At 41.3% G+C, this 18,584-nt stretch overlaps 4 protein-coding genes across 4 annotated transcripts; 1 reads left to right on the forward strand and 3 right to left on the reverse strand.

Moving 5' to 3' along the window:
• Positions 1 to 39: 39 nt before the first annotated feature.
• Positions 40 to 2,446, reverse strand: LOC133709144 (transcription factor bHLH90). Its single transcript, XM_062134778.1, has 8 exons — positions 2,331 to 2,446; positions 2,075 to 2,245; positions 1,887 to 1,965; positions 1,540 to 1,611; positions 913 to 1,464; positions 587 to 814; positions 322 to 498; positions 40 to 200 (listed from the first exon to the last, which is right to left on the reverse strand). Exons 1-8 carry the CDS (start codon positions 2,444 to 2,446, stop codon positions 132 to 134), a joined length of 1,464 nt encoding a protein of 487 aa, XP_061990762.1. The 3' UTR covers positions 40 to 131.
• A 665-nt stretch (positions 2,447 to 3,111) lies between these two features.
• LOC133710978 (uncharacterized) lies at positions 3,112 to 4,082 on the reverse strand. The gene has a single exon (XM_062137134.1). It carries the CDS (start codon positions 3,844 to 3,846, stop codon positions 3,304 to 3,306), a length of 543 nt encoding a protein of 180 aa, XP_061993118.1. The 5' UTR covers positions 3,847 to 4,082; the 3' UTR covers positions 3,112 to 3,303.
• A 194-nt stretch (positions 4,083 to 4,276) lies between these two features.
• LOC133709145 (putative F-box protein At3g16210) lies at positions 4,277 to 6,048 on the reverse strand. Its single transcript, XM_062134780.1, has 3 exons — positions 5,520 to 6,048; positions 5,070 to 5,342; positions 4,277 to 4,308 (listed from the first exon to the last, which is right to left on the reverse strand). Exons 1-3 carry the CDS (start codon positions 6,046 to 6,048, stop codon positions 4,277 to 4,279), a joined length of 834 nt encoding a protein of 277 aa, XP_061990764.1.
• A 1,967-nt stretch (positions 6,049 to 8,015) lies between these two features.
• On the forward strand, positions 8,016 to 9,065 carry LOC133709096 (probable glucan endo-1,3-beta-glucosidase At4g16260). The gene has a single exon (XM_062134707.1). It carries the CDS (start codon positions 8,016 to 8,018, stop codon positions 9,063 to 9,065), a length of 1,050 nt encoding a protein of 349 aa, XP_061990691.1.
• Positions 9,066 to 18,584: the final 9,519 nt, after the last annotated feature.

The following is an 18,584-nucleotide window of genomic DNA, read 5'->3' on the forward strand; positions in this document are numbered from 1 at the left end:
AATTTGCTCTAGATTTATATATAACATGGCTAAAGGAATTTCATCTATATATATTTCCTCTTAGTTGAAAGTTGAAACCTTTGCAGAATCAATGATAATGTAGCTGTCAGCTTCTTCCATTTATGAACTGTCTAATTTGTCTCCCTTGTTAGCTTGATTAGCATGTTCCTCAATTTCTTTGCTTGAATATCCTCATTCGCCTATGTGCAAACAAAACGAAAATATATGTTAGAGAGTGCACAAACAAATTTTGACATGATAAGGTATGGAGGGTTGGAAAATAAGAAGAAATTAATTAACTTCTCTGAGAATTGATCTTACCTCAACTCTGAGAATGATTAGGGAATTTCTATCAAATGTGGTAACATTGGCATCCACTACTTCAAGCCCTAAGCAACCCATAGTCTCCATCAACCTTGTAAACCCACCTCGGTTGTGCTCACAGAACAACTTAATCAAACATTCTTTTTTGCTCAGCTGGTACACCTCCAAATGCACCTAATTAGTAGCACAAATATGAACATATCAGTTGACAAATTATGTATAGTTGCATGACTAGCTACGAACTTCGTAGACTAAAATGTACCTCAGTTGGACTTTTTGGGGAAAAAGTGGAGATCTGCTTGTGGTCTGTAGAACTCAAGCAGTTGCTGCCTCCTTTCTTCTTGTCCAGCACTGAAACCTGTAAATCTGCTTCCTTCTTTGCAGAGTCTTCTTCTTCCATTTCCCTCAGCTCGTCTTCTAGTTCTTTCACCTTCTGCTGCAACTCTTTTATGTAGTCAATAGCATCTGTTGGAATAGACGCTCTATCCATCTACGAAAACTCAACAAATGAAGAATAAGTTAAGAGGTAAGACCAAAGAAAATATGCTCTTTCATCTAGGATCTTTGATACATTAAATGAGTCTTCACCTTGGTTATCTTTGGCACTAGAGCACGTAAAGCAAGTTCACCTTCTTTAATTCTAGTCCTTCTCTTCCTCTCTGCGTTGAGATTCTTGGAACGGAAATGTTCACTTCCTGTCCTCCTCACACCCCTTGCATTATCTTTCTCCACTACTTGTTGCTTCAACAAGTTGTCGCAGCACTTTGGCTTTCTAAAGTGAGAGGATTTCTCAGAAGGCTTCACACATCCATGTGGTGGTCCTTGAGCAGAACTTAAGTTAAATGGTGGATGTTCAGTGGCAGGGTTTGAACCGCTGGATGACCCCTCGCGGCTAGGACATGAAGTAGATTGGGTTCTTGAGGTAACAACCTGTGGCCTAGGACTCAGCTTAGGTAAATTCGGAGAGTGAAACCAGTTTTGCAAAGACCTCTCCAGCATTGGGTCAATATGAAGTTCATCAAGGGTTGCACTAGCTTTGAGGTTCACATTAGCACAGCTATGTCTAGTCATGACTTCTTTTTTCAGAGCAACATTAAAGGATTCCATAAGAAAGTCTAACATTTTTTGGTTTTCTGGCATCTGAAAGTGAAGTGTGTTACAAAAATTTGGACAAGAAAATATACAATTCAGTAAGAACATGAACAAAAAGCTTACATTCTTTGTGGTAAAGAGCTCAATAAGACCAGTGAGCAGCACCGGGATCAAAACTCGGGTTCCATACATGTCCTGCAAAAGTAGCACAGTACCATGTTAAGCAGAATTTCCACTACAAAGTTCTATATGATCCAAATATTGCATATCAATGAACAAACTTCATAAATGGGACATGGAGAAAGAGCAATATGAAGGGTCTCATAATAACCAAAAAGTAAACAAAAGACTTTCTTTTTGCATCATTACAATGATTTTGTTGATTGTGACCAACTTCAAAAGCCCGTAAATTTTACTGTTTCATTGCTAAGAAAAAGTCATCAGAACAAGAAAGATTCAGAGTTACCCACATGTGATTCCGAATGATTCGACTCCAAGGCATTACTAATCCATCTGGGTTGGTCTGAAATGACCACTTCAGTATGAACCCTGAAACCCCCACATCAAAATCAAAAACTTCCTTGGTCTCTCATAAATTGAAAAAACCCAAAACCCAAACACAAACACACGTACTGAGAAACAGAGCTTGACTAATTACCCAGAGTAAAGAGGCATTGAATCAGGAAGCTGAGCCAGAGCTTCACAAGCCTTGGTCTTACTCCGATGCTCAAGGTACCCATCTCTGCAAAGCTGAGCTCCCTCTTCCTCTTTAACATTAGCACAGTAGTCATAACCTCCACCACAACAGCAACCCACCATTTCAATAAACCTGTACCAGTCCATCAAACACATTCAAACTTGGGTTTTTTGATGTGGGTTTTACAGTTTTACTAATTAGTACTTAAAAAAATTACCTAGACGGGTCATCACCCAGTTTCCAAACAACACAATAGTCCCATTGCTTGGCCTCAACAAGAGGTCTAAGCCACTCCTCCATTAGTCTCTCCAAACGTTTCACACTCAAAGCCATTTTCCACAACGCTTTTGCTGTAGGAAATGTGCGAGCTTTATATAACAGGGACCTCACCAACTTCTCCAATGTTTGAAATGTGGGTCAGAATTGGAAGCGTATCGTTTTTGAGCAGAAGCAAATCTGGTAAAACAGTACTGGGGAATCTGAACCCAGCAGAGAAGGTGGGCCGGGGCAGAGACCGTTTTGACTGAATAATGACCAACCCGATTCAGTTTTGACTGAGTGGTTCAAAAGCTGCAATGCAATTGAAAGCTATACCCAAAATTGGAATATAAATGACCAAGCTTTATTTCTTGGGTAAAAAGCAATTGGGGTAGATTTTAACCACTCTGCTTCTGGTATTTGAGGTCAGAAATTCGTAAATGTTAAGGCCTAGATGGGCATAATGGTCCCGAATTGTCTGCCTCTGTATCTGTTAGAGGCAGTTGTACGTGTACAGAAGGACGCTAGAATTTGACCAATCCGGGACCAGATGAGTAAAAATCCTTGCTTTATTACATTTGATAGGTTGGACAATGTATGAGGCTAGCTAGGACCTTTGTCTGAATTGTTTTGCTGCTTGTTTGTATTGAATATTAGTGATCTGGGTTTTGGTCTTTCCGTAAGTACGAAAATGAAGATCATATATATATATACAGTGGTATGTATAACTACAAAAGTAGTGCTTGCCACAATACCTTATACTTCAATATCAACTTATACTTTGAAGTTGCAGTTTGAAATTTGAAAAGAAAAGAAAAAATTACTCATAGAAGAACAATGAAAGTTCACAAGAGGATTTTGATAGATGACTAGATATGACAAGCCTTAAGCTACAAGTTACTGATCATGTTGCAATTGTGCCACACCACCATTCATCCTCTGGCTCTGGGCTCACCAATCACAACATGACCACCGCCACCAGGCTTCATTTCACCTAATTTCATGTCATTGTGATGAAGATTTACAAATGGTTTGTTGTGATTGATGACTCCTGATCCTGCTCTGCTCTCTCTGCTGGTGTAGTTTGGGCCGCTGGGCTTGCCACTTGGGATTCTCTTGTCGAACCCGAATTCGATGTCAGTTCCTTCTTTGGGCCGGAAATGTTGGCTCCCAAACTCAACATGATCACCATGATGACCTTCTTTGGGATGAGCTTTGTTGTTCCCCTTGTTCTTGGACTGCTTATTGTGTTTGGATTTGTGGGAGCGGTCGCGGTTGCACAGTCTTCCCAGGAAGCAAGCAATGCCTGAGATGACCACGATCACGGCTAGGACAATGAAAACCGAGCCAAATGACCCATTGGAATGGTGGGAAGGTGGCGGCTTGTTCACATTAGGGTAAACAAGAACCGGCTGCTGCTGCTGCTGTGGTAGCGGCTGTGGCTGTTGCAGTTGTTGTGGTTGGAATTGGGACATGTTGAAAACTCTAGAGGATTTGGTGGGATAAGACAAAATGTGGGATTTGGGGATTAGTATAAGTCTTTGGAGCTAGCTCTGGTAATTCCTTGAGTGCACTTGGGTTTACTCCAGTGTGAAGCAAGAACAAGATGGAATGTGAGATATTGAACCCCCAATTATTCGTTGGGGTTTTGAAATCAATAAAGGAGGAAACTTTCTTTAATAAAGAGACAAGTAAAGATATTCCTTGCTAATCTCTTTACTGCTGAGCAAGGAATTGATTAAGGAGGAGCTTATTAGATTGCTTTGTATGGAGAGAAAGCAAGATTTTGGAGCCTTCGGTGTGTTTGGACAGCACATTTAGTTCTCAAAAGGCCCATCAAAAGAGGCAAAGAGCCTCAATGGATGACCATTACTGCACCATTTTTGAGTTCAGATAATTGAGCACTCATTTATCTGCCAGATTTATATGATTGCAAACTGTTCATGAGAAAACAATATCAATAATTGCTTATAAAGAACATAAGGTGGCATTTTTCTAAGTACCCATTATTATGAGCAATGAGTTCATGGGGTCAAGTGTCTCTTAGTCCTAGATAGATATTATCATCTTTATTCCTAGCTTCTTTTCTTTTTTAAAGGAGGATTCTGCTAGGTGGGATGAGCTTGATTTTAGTTCCTTTGGTGATTATTTAGAGCACTACAGTATGTTAAACTGTGTGTATGTGCTCAACATGCGAAGGAGATATAATTCTTTATGGCTAAATTTGTGGACATATATTAAACACATCTTTACTAGACTACGAAAATTTATAAATTGAAAAAACCAGTAATATAATTTCTATAGTAATCTCCAGGTACAACCTCCACGTTCGATCAGTGGTGGTGTTAGTTCAGTGGTTAGAGCACTCACTACTTATGTACGAAGTCATGGGTTCGAGTCACTATGGGGGCAGGAGTGAAACCCTTTGATCCTCTTTCTTAAATGAAAAGAAAAAAAAAAAAAAACCTCCACGTTCGATCTCTTTTTGCGGCGACGATTCATGAAATAATCCATAAATTCTCGATGGATCAGTTCTCATTTTAAGGGAATAATACAAAACTACTAGAGATATAATTCGATCTGAATACAGGATCACACAACATTTTGGGAAAAATGATTTCGCTCCTCCGATACTTTGTACTTTTCATGTCATATAATTGGAGATACTTGTCTTGACGAACATCAAATAAGAGCTCACCTGTGTGGATGGTACATAGAGGCAAGTCAGAAGCACGGTATTCCAGAGGCAAGTCAGAAGCAGGATATTCCGGAGGGCTACGGGCGACGGGCTCCTTAACCCACACTTGATGTTCGTAGTCCTTCAAAATCCACAACATCACATCCATCCTCCAGAAACATAATGATGATACTATACATAGACATCCATCCACTTCAATAATTCTCCATACTTCTTCAACTAATTCACTAGGCACTCGTATGATTCTGAACCTCTCCTCTCCAATGTCAAGAGCTAATATAGCGTTATAACTACTAGCGAACCAGTGTATGGCCCCATGGACACATACATTTTGAGTATCGGAGAAGTTCCAAGGTCCAAGAGGAACGAATGACAGCTGATCCCAGTCTACCACAATGTCACTCCACGAACCTTTACCCAGTGTGAAAATCTTAAACTCTACTAATTAACCTGCAATATAAGTCTTTTGGGTTGCCATATGGACAACCTTATACTCGTTTGTACTAGGACTGAACCCGAAATACAGGTCTAAATAATGGTCGACAGGTGGAGTAGGAGAGGGAACAATAATAGACTCTCGGGTGAAGGGATTAAATATATAAATGGGATCATTCCGACCAAAGTAGCCTAATACCAAGCCATTAGCATATCGCATGTTGATGAATGAATCGGGCAGTGTCACAAGGTCAGTGACATGTGATGGAGCAGTTCCTTCTTGGCTGGCTTTGACGAGGAGAAGGTAGTGCTTTCGGATTACGAAGGGGTCTGATGAGCCGTAAGCGTCTAGAAGGAGGTGAGTAGTACTGTTGTGGGGGTGGAAGTTTAGATGGATGCTCCGAAATACAGGGTTGGCGGTGAGGAGAGTTTTCCATGACTTGCAAACGCACCGAAAGCGCATCAAAGACTCTCGCGGTAGCCTTGGGAGTATGTTCAAGCATATGATTTCGCTTGGCAGCTTTGAATCATCAACTCTTTCCATGTACTTGGGAAGAAACTAAACAGCTAACGTAACGAGATAAATAACCTCTGGTTAATTTTCTTTTGATCTATGATTTGAAGAGAAAAATACAGTCTAAGGGATGTTTTATATAGAAAACTAAACCATAATCTAATAGGAAAATACATTCAACAGAGAACTAGATCGATAATCTAATTAGTGATTCTTCGTGTATCTACCAATACCTTATCGGCCGGAGATTAATGGTATGTAAAGTTTATCGGTTGTCAGGAAACCTAATACAAAAAGGAATAATAAAACTAGCTAGGAAGCATGTAAACTGACCGAGGCAAGGAAACCTAGTAAGAAAATTCAATTTATGTTAAAAAAAATAAAATAAAAAAGCAAGAAAGCTCAGGAGAGAGAGCTGGCTGATTCTTCAAATCCTTTTACATATATGTAGCTGGTTCTTTTTTTAAATGAATATAATAATATTACGAGAGAGAGATAAGCAAAAGTTCCTTTACATTCGTTTCTCACAGTTTTTATCGGATCTGGCTCCTCTAAAGTGAGTTTCTATAAAGTTATGTAAAGTTAGTTTAATCCTCATCATTCATATGATCTAATGGCTAATAAAATAATCACGTCACTTAATACAACTTATATAATTTTCCCTTCCCAAACTATGGGGGCTTTAATACCACTTGAACACTATTCTTTCCAACTGCCGTAAGGCCCGTAACATCAACCTAATAGAGCAAGATTAGTCCTAACTGTCATATTCGCTTGTGTGAATTTTGCTCGCTTATTCTCTGAAGACTATATTCTGGGCTTCAATGGTAAATATTTCATTGTTATATCAGTAAATCAAATCATGAAATAATACTTTCATTTCAAGCATAATGGGTATAAAGTCCACCAACGATTAAATCAAAGCCAGAGATTGAGTATTATACCAAGGCCAATAGAAACCAATCATCTAAGAGGTGAAACTATCGATGCAAATCAAGAAGCAGAGGAAATGGGTAGAAAACAGCATGTGGCAACTGCTAAACCCATACATATATGCGACTGAAAAGGGGCAATGACCACATCGAAGTCTTCCATGGACAATAAACAGAATTAATGTCAAACCCTAAGATTTAAAGTTGAAAACCAAACGAGGTGGTTGAAATTAAAATCGTAACACCAATTGAAATCTGAAAAGCCTATTATCATGACGGGGAGGATAACAGAGAGAGAGAGAAGAGGAGATCAGAGAGTATAGCATGTTATTTCTTTATTCCTTGTTTGCGTTCCCAGTTCTTAGAAGTATTAATTCATGGCATTTTTTTTTTCTTCTGCTGATGGAGTTAAGGACACGTCGAGGACAGTTTGGGAAGAAAAAATCGTTTGAGTAATGTTAAGTGAGGATGTTAGTTTACTAGCCATTAGATAATATGAAAGATTAGGATTACACGAAATTTACATAACTTTACAAAAACTCACTTTAGAGGAGTCGGATCCGTTTTTATCTAGTTACCTTCAATTAATTTTTATAGTGTTGATTAATTTGTCGGTAATTCATCATAGGTTAATATGTGTGATTAAAGACATACATTCTTTCTACATATGCTGTGTATACACATACATTTTGTGTTTACCCAAGTCTTACCTATCCCTTCCTTTCAAAAAAAAAAAAAAAACAGTCTTACCTATCCCTATACATGGATCTAGCTAACACACCTAATTATGTCCTGACATTCCCATCTCCAAGACTTCTAAACTTTAAGCACCTCTTGCACTTCTAATTACTTTCTAAGTTTGGCCAGTTGCAGTATGAGTCTCATGTTTGAGAGAGACATAAACATGGCCTCAAAAGAGGAGCACAATCTACTTCAAACCAACCCAAAATCAAAACAAGTATATATATTCATTCTCTTACTAGCTGGTGCTTAATTCCCCACTCCAAACAATTAGAACACACCGTCTCTCAATCATCTTCAAACTCGTGCTCAATGCAAAGTAACATGCCAAAGAACTTTGATCATCACTATGACCACCTCCTCATCCTCTCTCAATTCTCACTCTTCTTGCTCAATCTTCTCTCACCCTCGTCCGCAGCGCCGCCGCCAATCGGAATCTGCTACGGCCGAGTAGCCAACAACCTACCTCCGCCCACCGTCGCCGTCGACATCCTCAAAGCCAACAACATAAAAAACGTCCGCCTCTTCAATGCCGACCCCGCCACTCTCAGCTCCTTCTCCAACACCGGAATCAGCGTCATGATCGGGGTCCCCAACGAAATCCTCCCCACCCTCCCCACCGCCTCCGCCGCCGTGGAGTGGCTCCAATCCGACATCTTCTCCATCATTCCGGCCAACCAAGTCCGCTACATCGCCGTCGGCAACGAGGTCTTCCTCAAAGACCCCTTCTACACTCCCCACGTGGTTCCCGCCATCCTCAGCCTCCACCAAGCCCTCCAAACCCTAAATCTCTCGCATTCAATAAAGCTCTCATCGCCGCAAGCCGCCTCCGTGCTATCAATCTCCTACCCTCCTTCCTCGGCCTCGTTCGCTCCCGACCTCAAACCAGTTCTATTTCTTCTTCTTCAATTCTTGCGTGACACGGGATCTCCCTTCATGGTGAATTTGTATCCCTATTTCAGCTACTTGAACAACCGGCCCTATGTCTCTGTTGACTATGCTTTGTTTCGGGATCCGAACCCCGTGCAAGACGGCGCGTTGGTGTACGACAACCTGTTCGACGCGAGTGTGGACGCGTTTGTGAGCGCTTTGGAGAGGGAGGGGTTTGGGGGAGTTGAGGTGGTGGTTTCGGAGACCGGGTGGCCGACGAGCGGTGGGGAAGCGGCGAGTGTGGAGAACGCGCTGGCGTATAATAGAGAGGTGGTGAGGCGAACGGCGGAGGGGGTTGGGACGCCGAAGAAGGCGCGGGAGGGAGTGGAGGTGTACTTGTTTGATCTGTTTGATGAGAATGAAAAAGGCGGGGAGGAGTATGAGCGGCATTTTGGGATTTTTGGGCCTGATGGGCTTAAGGCATATGACCTTAGTTTCAACTGAGATATAGAGAAGAAAATGTGGGCTTGTAGTAGGCATGGGCCGCATGGCAAGTAGAATAGTCTTTAAAAAAAATTAAAAAAAAATCAGTCATTGTGTATCACATCAAAAATGAATTTTTCATTTCATTTAAATTCAATTATGTGGAACAGTGGAAGTAACCATTTCTTCAAGAATTTATCTCTAATTCATCTATTTACTATTATAAGTAATTAAACATATCTTGAAAAGAAATTAAATGAAAAAAAGATTGGTCTTTGATATTTCTAATGTCTTTAGGTTGGTTTATGACTCGTAGACTTCACACGAATAAGATGCTCCAACCCATTAAGCCACCTATCTATGCATAGAGTAGTAGAACACATTAGATCCATTTTACAGAATATGTTCTTTAGTCAAATATTACATGATGTATAGATATTTCAATGCGTGTGAGAGACGCTATTATTTAGTATTCATACCCGTTAAATAATTTTAAAAATTAAAACTATTATACATATTTTTAAATCTTATCGAGTGGTCAAATCAACGTACTAGTGACGAAAATGAAAGTACATATTAAAAAAAAAAACAAATAAACTATAAAAAGTAAAAAGTAAACAATTTCGATTAAATTTCTACAGACTTAGGCCCCGTTTGGGATTGCTTCGCTTTTAAAAAAAATCAGCTTTTATTCAAAATTTTAGATTTTATTGTGTTTGGTAAATAAATAAAAAGCAACTTTAATTGAAAGTTATAGGTCACTGACAGCAGATTTTAGAAGCAGCCCAGAGGTTGCTTTTAAAAGCTGCTGTGGATCAAAACACGCTCTGCAGTTGTTTTATGTACTGACAGCACTTTTAAAAATGTTATTTACCAAACACAAAACTGTTTTAATTCACAGCTGATTATTCTCACAACACAGCAGCAGCAGTTTTTTTTAAAAGTCACAGCCCCAAACTAGCCCTTACTGAGTTAGTGGCGCAAGCATCCGATGCAGGTCCTACGCGGATAAGAAAGAAAGGAAATACGATTTGAAACGCCAAGAAAGTTCCAGGCCTTACGAAGAGATTTGAAACACCAAACGTCGTCGTATTTGTCGAAATTCTTAGGATCTTGGTCCTTAAATAGAAGACCCCAAGTCTCCCTCCCCTTCAACAATTCACAAAATCACAGCTCACAAGCTCCGAATTGGAAGTAAACAACGGCCCTAGCGCTGGAGGGCAGCGATCGAATCATGTTTGCATTTACACATGAGTACGATAGGAATCGAGCATTACATGGCAGTCCCTGACATTTTGATAAGGCGCTATTTGCAGTTGTGGCGTCTGATGGTAGGGATGATCCGCTTCAGATTCCATTGAATCATCAGTTCTTCTGGATTCGAGCAAGGGGTATTCCACCCTTATACATGGAGAAGGAGACAGGAGTGCGGATCGGTAATTCAATAGGAAGATATGTTCGGATGGAGGAGCCGGTCCACGGGATCTATTTGGGTACTACATTGAAGGTTCATGTTCTTATCGACACTGACAAACCTTTGCGTAGAGTTGCTGCAGTCCAGCTGCCGGGTCAGAACATAGTTTCGTGTTTTGAGTTGGATTATGTCAAACTACCATTGTTCTGTTTCTTCTGCGGTCTTTTGTCCCATGATAGTTCGCATTGTGAGCTGCATAAGCGAGGCGTGATTAAGGAGAAACAGTATGATCAGTTGCTCTGCGCAGAAAAAAGAGATCAATGGCTTCGTAAATTGGAGGCAGAACAAAAGGAACCTCCGGTGGTGGCGGAGTGGTCTAGTCGGAGATTCGGGTTGATAACGAAGTAAAGGGGTGATTGGTCTATCTAGGCTCCAAATTTTCCTCTATCTGGGATGGTGCGATCGAGATCTGAGAGAGATGGCGCTATGGATCTTGCTCAGACTTCTGATCGCATGGAGGTGGATGTGCCGGAGGAGGAGAGGGAGCGAGCCGGGAAAAGGTGGCGGTTGTTCGACGTCACGGTGCAGCCGGTGGATGACTGCCTTGCCGGGCATGAATTACGGGATGTTGCCATTCAATGCAGCTCCGATCTCGCTAAGGCATTAATGACGATTAATCAGGTTGACAAATCGGTGGAGCAATTTTCTCAATCAGGTTTAATTAGTGATGGCGAGACTGAAGTCGTGATTGATGAGGGGACTGATCCCCGCCAACAATCTAGTAAGGCGAATTTGATACGGGATGTTGGGAAGTTTCCGGAAGTTTCGGAAGTCTCCAAGTCAGCAGATTTCACTGTTGGGCCGAACAGGAAAGTGCAAGTTAGTGGGGCCCAACTTGAACTGGGAGGGAAGAAGTTAAAAGGGGATAAAAAGCCCATAGCTCAAGTTGGTCCGTTGGTGGTAGGAATTTTCCGGAAAGTTCGGAGGGCACTGGTGACTATTTGGAGGATGGTGAGACTTCGGGAACTAGAGACCTTTATGATTCATTGGGGGGTCAATCCAAGTCCTCTTTGGCCCCGAAAAACCAGAGGCACGGTGCCAAGCAATTGTCTGATGGAGGGAAAGCTCGTAGGGGGTTTGTGGTTGGGGGTAATCGGAGACGGGGAAGAGGTTCAAGTGAGAGTTCGGAGCGTTCTCAGCAGCATTCATCCGTGATGGGTCCGGTTTCGACCCATCATGAGCCATGAATCTATTATGTTGGAACTGCCAAGGGATCGGGAACCCTTGGACAATTGATGGGCTAAAAGGGATGTTATCCCTAACTCATCCCGGTATTGTGTTTTTAAGTGAGACTCGATGTACACCTGGAGAAATGGTGGCTGTTAGGCTTTCTCTGGGTTGGAAGAACTATTTTTCTGTTTCGTGTTCATTCCGTAAGAAGAAAAAAGGGGATGGCTTTAGTAGGTCAGGCGGATTGTGTTTGTTGTGGTCTGATGAAGTGGTTGTAAACCTCAGGAGCTACTCGAAGCATCACATTGATGTTTCCGTGGGTAATACCACAGAGGGCATGAGGTGGAGATTTACCGGTATATATGGCTATTCTAAGGTGGAGGAACGCCATCTTACTTGGGAGTTATTAAAGACTCTTGGCCAACAGTGTGAATATTTGCCTTGGCTTATTGGTGGTGATTTTAATGAAATATTATAGGGGCATGAGAAAGAAGGGGGCCCAGCTAGAGGTGTTCGTCAAATGGAAGGCTTCAGAGAGGCGGTGGAGGCTTGTGAGGTGTGTGACTTATCCTTCACAGGACCGTGCTTTACATGGAGGGGTAATCGGCATGGGGAAGTGATCAAAGTGAGGTTGGACCGTTACTTTGCGTCCAGCTCATGGTCTGAGGCCTTCCCATTGTCGAGGGTGATCCATCTTAATCCCAATCAGAGTGATCATCTTCCTATTCTAATGGAGATTAGGAAGAAAAAGCGTAGGAAGAGGATGAGGAAGCGAAGATTCCGCTTTGAGGAATGCTGGCTCCGAGAAGCTGATTGTAAGCAGGTTGTTGAAGAGGGTTGGAGAGGTATTGGTGGAAGGGATCCTGTTGAGACTGTTTGTAAAAAGATAGAGAAGACGAGGAGTGCATTGTTGGCTTGGAGTACGGAGAAGTTTGGGGGACTGAGAAAGGAAATTGAGCTGCTTCACGCACAGTTGGCTGCGTCCTTCGACGTGAACTTTAGCTCTCAGGATGAAGGGGTCAGAGGTGCGCTGGAATCAAGACTTAATGCTTTGCTGCAACAGGAACAGACTTTCTGGAAGCAGCGGGCGAAGGTGTTTTGGCTGTCAGATGGGGATATGAACACTAAATTTTTTCATCAGAGGGCTAGTAATAGAAGAAAGAAGAACTTCATTAAGGGGCTTTACGATGACTCTGGGAGGTGGTGCACGGAGGATAGGGACTTGGAGCAAATTGTCTTGAATTACTTTCGTACACTATTTACCTCGTTGTCCCCCTCCAATATTCAAGAGGTGGTTAGTGTGTTGCCTCGTTTTGTTATAGCGGAAATGAATTTGCAGCTTACTAAGGAAATTGGGGAGGAGGAGGTTCATATAGCTCTAAAACAGATGCATCCGTGTAAGTCCCCTGGACCGGATGGTTTCTCCCCCGGATTTTATCAAAATTTATGGCATATTGTTGGGGGAGATGTGATTGTTGCGGTGAGGAATTTTTTGGGGGAGGAGTCTTCTCCGTCAACTCAATCACACGAGGGTCACTCTTATTCCTAAAGTAAAAGCTCTTGAGTCTATGTCATAGCTGCGTCCTATTAGTTTGTGTAATGTATTGTATAAAATTGGCTCCAAAGTGCTTGCTAACCGTTTGAACCCTCTACTCATTGATCTGATAAGCCCTTTTCAGAGTGCTTTTGTGGCTGGTCGTCTCATTTCAGACAACTCTCTTGTTGCTTTTGAGATATCACATTTTTTGAAGAATAGGAGGAGTGGTAAAAAGGGGTTTGCAGCTCTAAAATTGGACTTAAGCAAAGCTTATGATCGACTTGAGTGGCCTTTCTTGGAGGCGGTTTTGGCGCAATTAGGGTTTTGTCGTACGTGGATCAGGTGGATTATGGTTTGTGTCACAACTGTTTCATATGAGTTTGTTGTTAATGGGGAACCACGTGGGAGAGTTTTGCCAGGCAGAGGGTTGAGACAAGGTGACTCTATCTCACCTTATCTCTTCCTCTTGTGTGCAGAGGTCTTATCCACTTTGATCTCACGGGCAGAGGTACAGGAAGATATACATGGGATCCAAATCTGCTGTGGTGCACCTCCTGTAAGTCATCTCTTCTTTGCCGATGATTCTTTCATTTTTTTTCAAGGCAGAGTTTGAGGAGTGTTTGGAGTTGAAGGAGATTTTCTCAAATTATGAGAAAGCCTCTGGGCAGTGTATCAACTATGAGAAGAGTTGCATCTCTTTTAGTAAAAATGTTCCCAGATTGCGTCAAGATTGTATTGCAGCTGTGTTGGGAGTCTCTAGAGTGGATAAGCATGACAAATACCTAGGTCTCCCAATAGAATTGAGTTATTCCAAGACTGAAGAGTTTAGTTTTCTTGTTGAGCGTGTCAAGAAAAGAACGCATGGGTGGCATGAGAAGTTGCTGAGCATCGCGGGGAAGGAACTTCTATTGCACAGTCCATTCCTAATTATGTGATTAATTGTTTTGAAATTCCTAGGCACTTGTGCAATGAGATGCAACGGTTGATGGCGAATTTTTGGTGGGGCGACAAGGGTGAGGACAAGAAGATTCATTGGGTCTCTTGGGACAAACTGTGTGTTCCGAAATCGGAGGGAGGTTTAGGGTTTCGGAATATACATCTTTTCAACTTGTCGTTACTAGCTAAACAGGGATGAAGGCTGATCCACAGACCTGAGTCTCTTGTTGCACGGTTGCTTAAAGCCAAATATCATCCACACACCGAGTTCATGGATGCGGAATTACAGTCAGGGGTGTCGTTTACATGGAGAAGTATCTTGGCAGGGAGAGAGCTGCTACGTAAGGGATTGCGGTACCAAGTTGGGCGTGGAGATTCGATTAGGGTTTGGAGTGACCCTTGGGCCATTCTCACCCCCCATGGAGGGTACTGAGGACTGGCGTGTGAGTGATTTGATTGATGCTGAATTGCATGAGTGGTTGGAAGATGTGGTTGGTGAATTGTTCTCTGGTATGGAAGCTGAAATTATCACAAAAATCCCTATTAGCCTGCGTGCTCCGGATGATAGGCTCGTTTGGCATTTTACTTCGAAGGGAGTATTCACGGTGAAAAGCTGTTATCATGTGGCTAGGGCAACTTCCAGTTTGCATGGGAATGGTCGGGCGTCTTCCTCAGCTGGTAACACCATGGGGAAGTACTGGAAGAGTGTTTGGAAGGCCAATGTTCCACCGAAAGTGAGAAGTTTTATCTGGAGGGTTTTGCGTGGTATACTTCCAACCTGTCGGAATCTTGCTAAGCGTGTACCATTGGTGGAGCTACAGTGTGTTTTCTGCCACAAGCATACGGAGGATGAGTTGCACTTATTCAAGAACTGCAAGGAGGTGGTTCCCTTATGGTTGAGCTGCCCATTGGCATTGTGTTCTGCTGAACATCCAACTCTTTCTATTGAAGATTGGGTAATGGCCATGATGGATACGCTAACAACGAAGCAGAGGGACTTATTCTTTGTTCTATTATGGGCGGTTTGGAATGATCATAATAATATCATTTGGAATGATGGCTCATTTAATTGGTGGGGTACAATTTGCGGGTCTGTGCATTGGTTGGAAGAGTACCAATCCGTCCACAATCATATTCTTGTCAAAGAGAGAAGGCCACGGGTCCAATGGAGGTTCCCACCTCGTGGGAGGCTGAAAATAAATGTTGATGGGGCTTTCCAGAGTGATACAAGTAAGGGAGGCATTGGTGTAGTGGCTCGTGATGAGCTGGGAGTTTGTTTAGCTGCTTTAGCTCGACCTTTTGATCATGTTTCCTCGGCCCTACATATGGACACTACTAGAAAAGAGGCCTAAGGGGACACATATAATGGGGACACATGAAGGATTTGTGCCTTTAGATGAGAAATAGGGACTAAAGAAGATATGTGTCCCCATAATCAGAAAAGGGACAGATTATGTGTCCCCATTCAATAAATATACCTATTGTGCATGGGCAATTGGAAGTAATATGTATTTGTTATGTGTCAATCACAATGAATCCGTATCTCGTATTCTCTTTCTCTCTCTGAGTGCCGCGTTTTTGGCCATCAGTCTCTCTCCTGAGGGTCCTTTCTTCAGTTTTCAATGTATATTATTGTGTATTAAGTATACAAACGCCTGAACACTGAAAGGGTTTGTACGCGCAGCAGGAAAAAGGAGCTGACAGAGTGAGAGTTTTCTCTCTCGGCCGGACGATACAGGAGTCCAGATCTGAAGTCAGATCAGCCTAGCCTCTTCTGACAGTATGGACAACGGTTGGTGTTTGCTGACCGGCGGGATCTGCTGTGCTGCTCTCGGACGACGGGGCAGATCTACTATCTCCGGCTCTCTACCTCTGGTTCTCTCTCTCCGAAACCCCCAAGGGTTGCAATATATTGGGCTATTTATCGCTTTTACTTCTGAAAAGGTTACCATTTTTCTCTTGAAATTAATTGCAAATATTATGGCTTTCATGACTCGAATCAAAGAAAACTCTAGTTTGGATCCATGGTTTTTGTTGTGTGGAATGGAGGTAGAAACTCTATTTTGATGATGGGTTTTCTTTTTATTACTTCCAGGTTTCATTTTATATGTACTGTAGATTTCAAATTTATTTGGGCTGCATTTGATCTAAATGTGATTTCAAGCCAATTAACTTGAAGCAAAACCATGATTGCAGTAGATTGGATTAGGCTAGGAGATCTTGGTCGATTTCTCAGGTGATGAGGGGAAGTCTAGTGCGCTTTGGATCGGCAGTAAGGTTGAAGTTGGAGTGGTAGCGGATTCGATGGAAAGAGACCAATTTCCCTCAACACAATGGTAATCTTGATCTTTTCATTAATAAAGGGGTGCTATATTCAGATAGTTTATTTGTTTCCTTGTTTAGATATTGGTTAATATGTTGCACTGGCTATATCAATTGATCAACAATGCTCTTACAATTTGTAATCCGAAAAATTTACAGGTCACGGATTCTCACAGCTGATAATGGGTGCAACTGATTATGTGAATTGAACTTGTTATTGTGTTTGTATTATGTGTTCAAATAATAAATGTATATTGTGTAATAAATGTATATTGTGTAATAAGTTTACCAATTTTATACACATAACGATGTTTTGATTAGATTGCTTTATTAGAGTTGAGGTTGGCATCTTATGACATTAGTTTTATTTCAAATTTGTGGTTAAGGAGAATCATTGCTGAATTGATTCGGACTATGCAAAGAGCATCTTTTGTATTTTTATCACACAAATTCATGCCTTCATTAGAGGTCTTTTGATGAAGAATGAAGGTCGTTTGATCAAGAACAAGAGACAAGAGATCTCATAAAATCTGCAAGTTTTAGTTCAATTGGTCTCTCCACTACTGTCCTAAGATATAGAGGATTTAGGAATAATTAAGTCTATAGTAAGCATTGGGTTTCGTTTGCTTAATATATATGCCTTTCATTGTCATATACTCTTGTTTTTAACTAGCCATTTGCTTCAAGTTTCACTTCCAATTAATTAAGTGACCCCATCAGAGGACAACAGCATAGCATGGAGCATGGTAGAGAACTAGAGACCAACTCGAGGGAGAGGGTCGAGATTGAGCAGGTCTCAAATCTTGATTTTGAAGTTTTAAAAAAGGCTATTACATCTGGTAATTTACTGTTACTATCCCTGTATCCAAGTAATGACTTTGAAATTTTAGTTTGATTATTGATTTTGTTGTATAGTTGGATAGCTTGATTTCATCTTCTTTTAGCTATGTTTGATTATGATTCAGCTATGTAACTAAACTTTAGTGGGAGGGAAATTGGAAGTAGAGGTTTATAGAAGAATCTACTAATGGATCCATGTCTAGAGTTCAAGTTTAGATTATTATGATTCACAGTGGTGCATTATACATAAGCTAGATACTTGGCCTTGCTGTACTTATGTAATTAACTAGGTGGTTCTTCATTTGTTTTCCAGGCTTCATTTATCTGTGGCAAGCTCTAACCAGGCAGAAATATGTGGTTCTATGAAGGAAGTTGAAGCAATATTGGAACAAGTACTACTAAATTACTCAGGATTTCCATGTTTTAAAATTCTATGGAATTAATTCTACCTGATATAGAGGGGTTCTACTCCATTGGGTTGCTTGGAGTTGAGTAGTTTTTGGGAGAGAATGTAATCCTCAGTTTTGGAGTTTGTTTATGTATTGTTGGATGATTTGGACAGAGTTGTTTAATGAAATGTATAATCACTATAATGATATTGTGATTAGTATTCTCTTGTCTTTTAATTTGATTTATGTTCTTATTCTTTTTGTCTATGCATTGAATTATGAAAAATAAATAAATAATGATGATGATGATGAGCTATGGGCACAGATGTAGAAAGTGTCCCAGTTTGGTGCAATGTATTTGTATAATTGTATAGTATTTGTAGTCTATTGTAGTTTAAGAAACCATGGGCCCCATTGTGTTATTTGGGGACACATGAGATATGAGATATGAGATATGTGTGCCATTTAGCAATAGGCACACATATGATATGTGTCTCTATAGCTCAATGGGGACACATATTTGTCCCTATAGGTATCAAAAGGCACACATGTTATGTGTCCCCTTAGGCCCTTTTTGTAGTAGTGGGAGGCAGAGGCTCTAAGAGCGGGTCTTCTTATTGCTATACACTAAGGATGGGATGACATTGAGCTAGAGTGTGATTGTGCGGTACTTGTAACGGCAATTGCACGTACAGGTGAGGATCTTTCAGATGTTGGGCGCATTGTGAAGGATTGTAAGTCATATCTTACTGCTTTCAATTCTATACCCATTGTGTCACATCTATCGTGAAGCAAATGGTGTGGCCAATAGATTAGCACACCTTGCTAGTTTTTCTTATGTTGATTAGTATTGGGTAGATGAGAGTCCTGTT

This window comes from Rosa rugosa, chromosome 5 (assembly GCF_958449725.1).
Source record: "Rosa rugosa chromosome 5, drRosRugo1.1, whole genome shotgun sequence".
Classification (NCBI taxonomy): domain Eukaryota; kingdom Viridiplantae; phylum Streptophyta; class Magnoliopsida; order Rosales; family Rosaceae; genus Rosa; species Rosa rugosa.

Bases quoted from the DNA above. Each gene is read 5' to 3' on its own strand.
- LOC133710978 (XM_062137134.1), bottom strand. From the start codon at position 3,846: ATGTCCCAATTCCAACCACAACAACTGCAACAGCCACAGCCGCTACCA.
- LOC133709145 (XM_062134780.1), bottom strand. From the start codon at position 6,048: ATGGAAAGAGTTGATGATTCAAAGCTGCCAAGCGAAATCATATGCTTG. The intron at 5,343-5,519 runs GTTAATTAGTAG...ACGCTATATTAG, and splicing joins CCAAAAGACTTATATTGCAG to CTCTTGACATTGGAGAGGAG. The intron at 4,309-5,069 runs GTGAGCTCTTAT...TCTCATGAACAG, and splicing joins TCTATGTACCATCCACACAG to TTTGCAATCATATAAATCTG.
- LOC133709096 (XM_062134707.1), top strand. From the start codon at position 8,016: ATGCCAAAGAACTTTGATCATCACTATGACCACCTCCTCATCCTCTCT.
- LOC133709144 (XM_062134778.1), bottom strand. From the start codon at position 2,446: ATGGCTTTGAGTGTGAAACGTTTGGAGAGACTAATGGAGGAGTGGCTT. The intron at 2,246-2,330 runs GTAATTTTTTTA...GGACTGGTACAG, and splicing joins CTGGGTGATGACCCGTCTAG to GTTTATTGAAATGGTGGGTT. The intron at 1,612-1,886 runs GTGGGTAACTCT...CTACTTTTGCAG, and splicing joins CGAATCATTCGGAATCACAT to GACATGTATGGAACCCGAGT.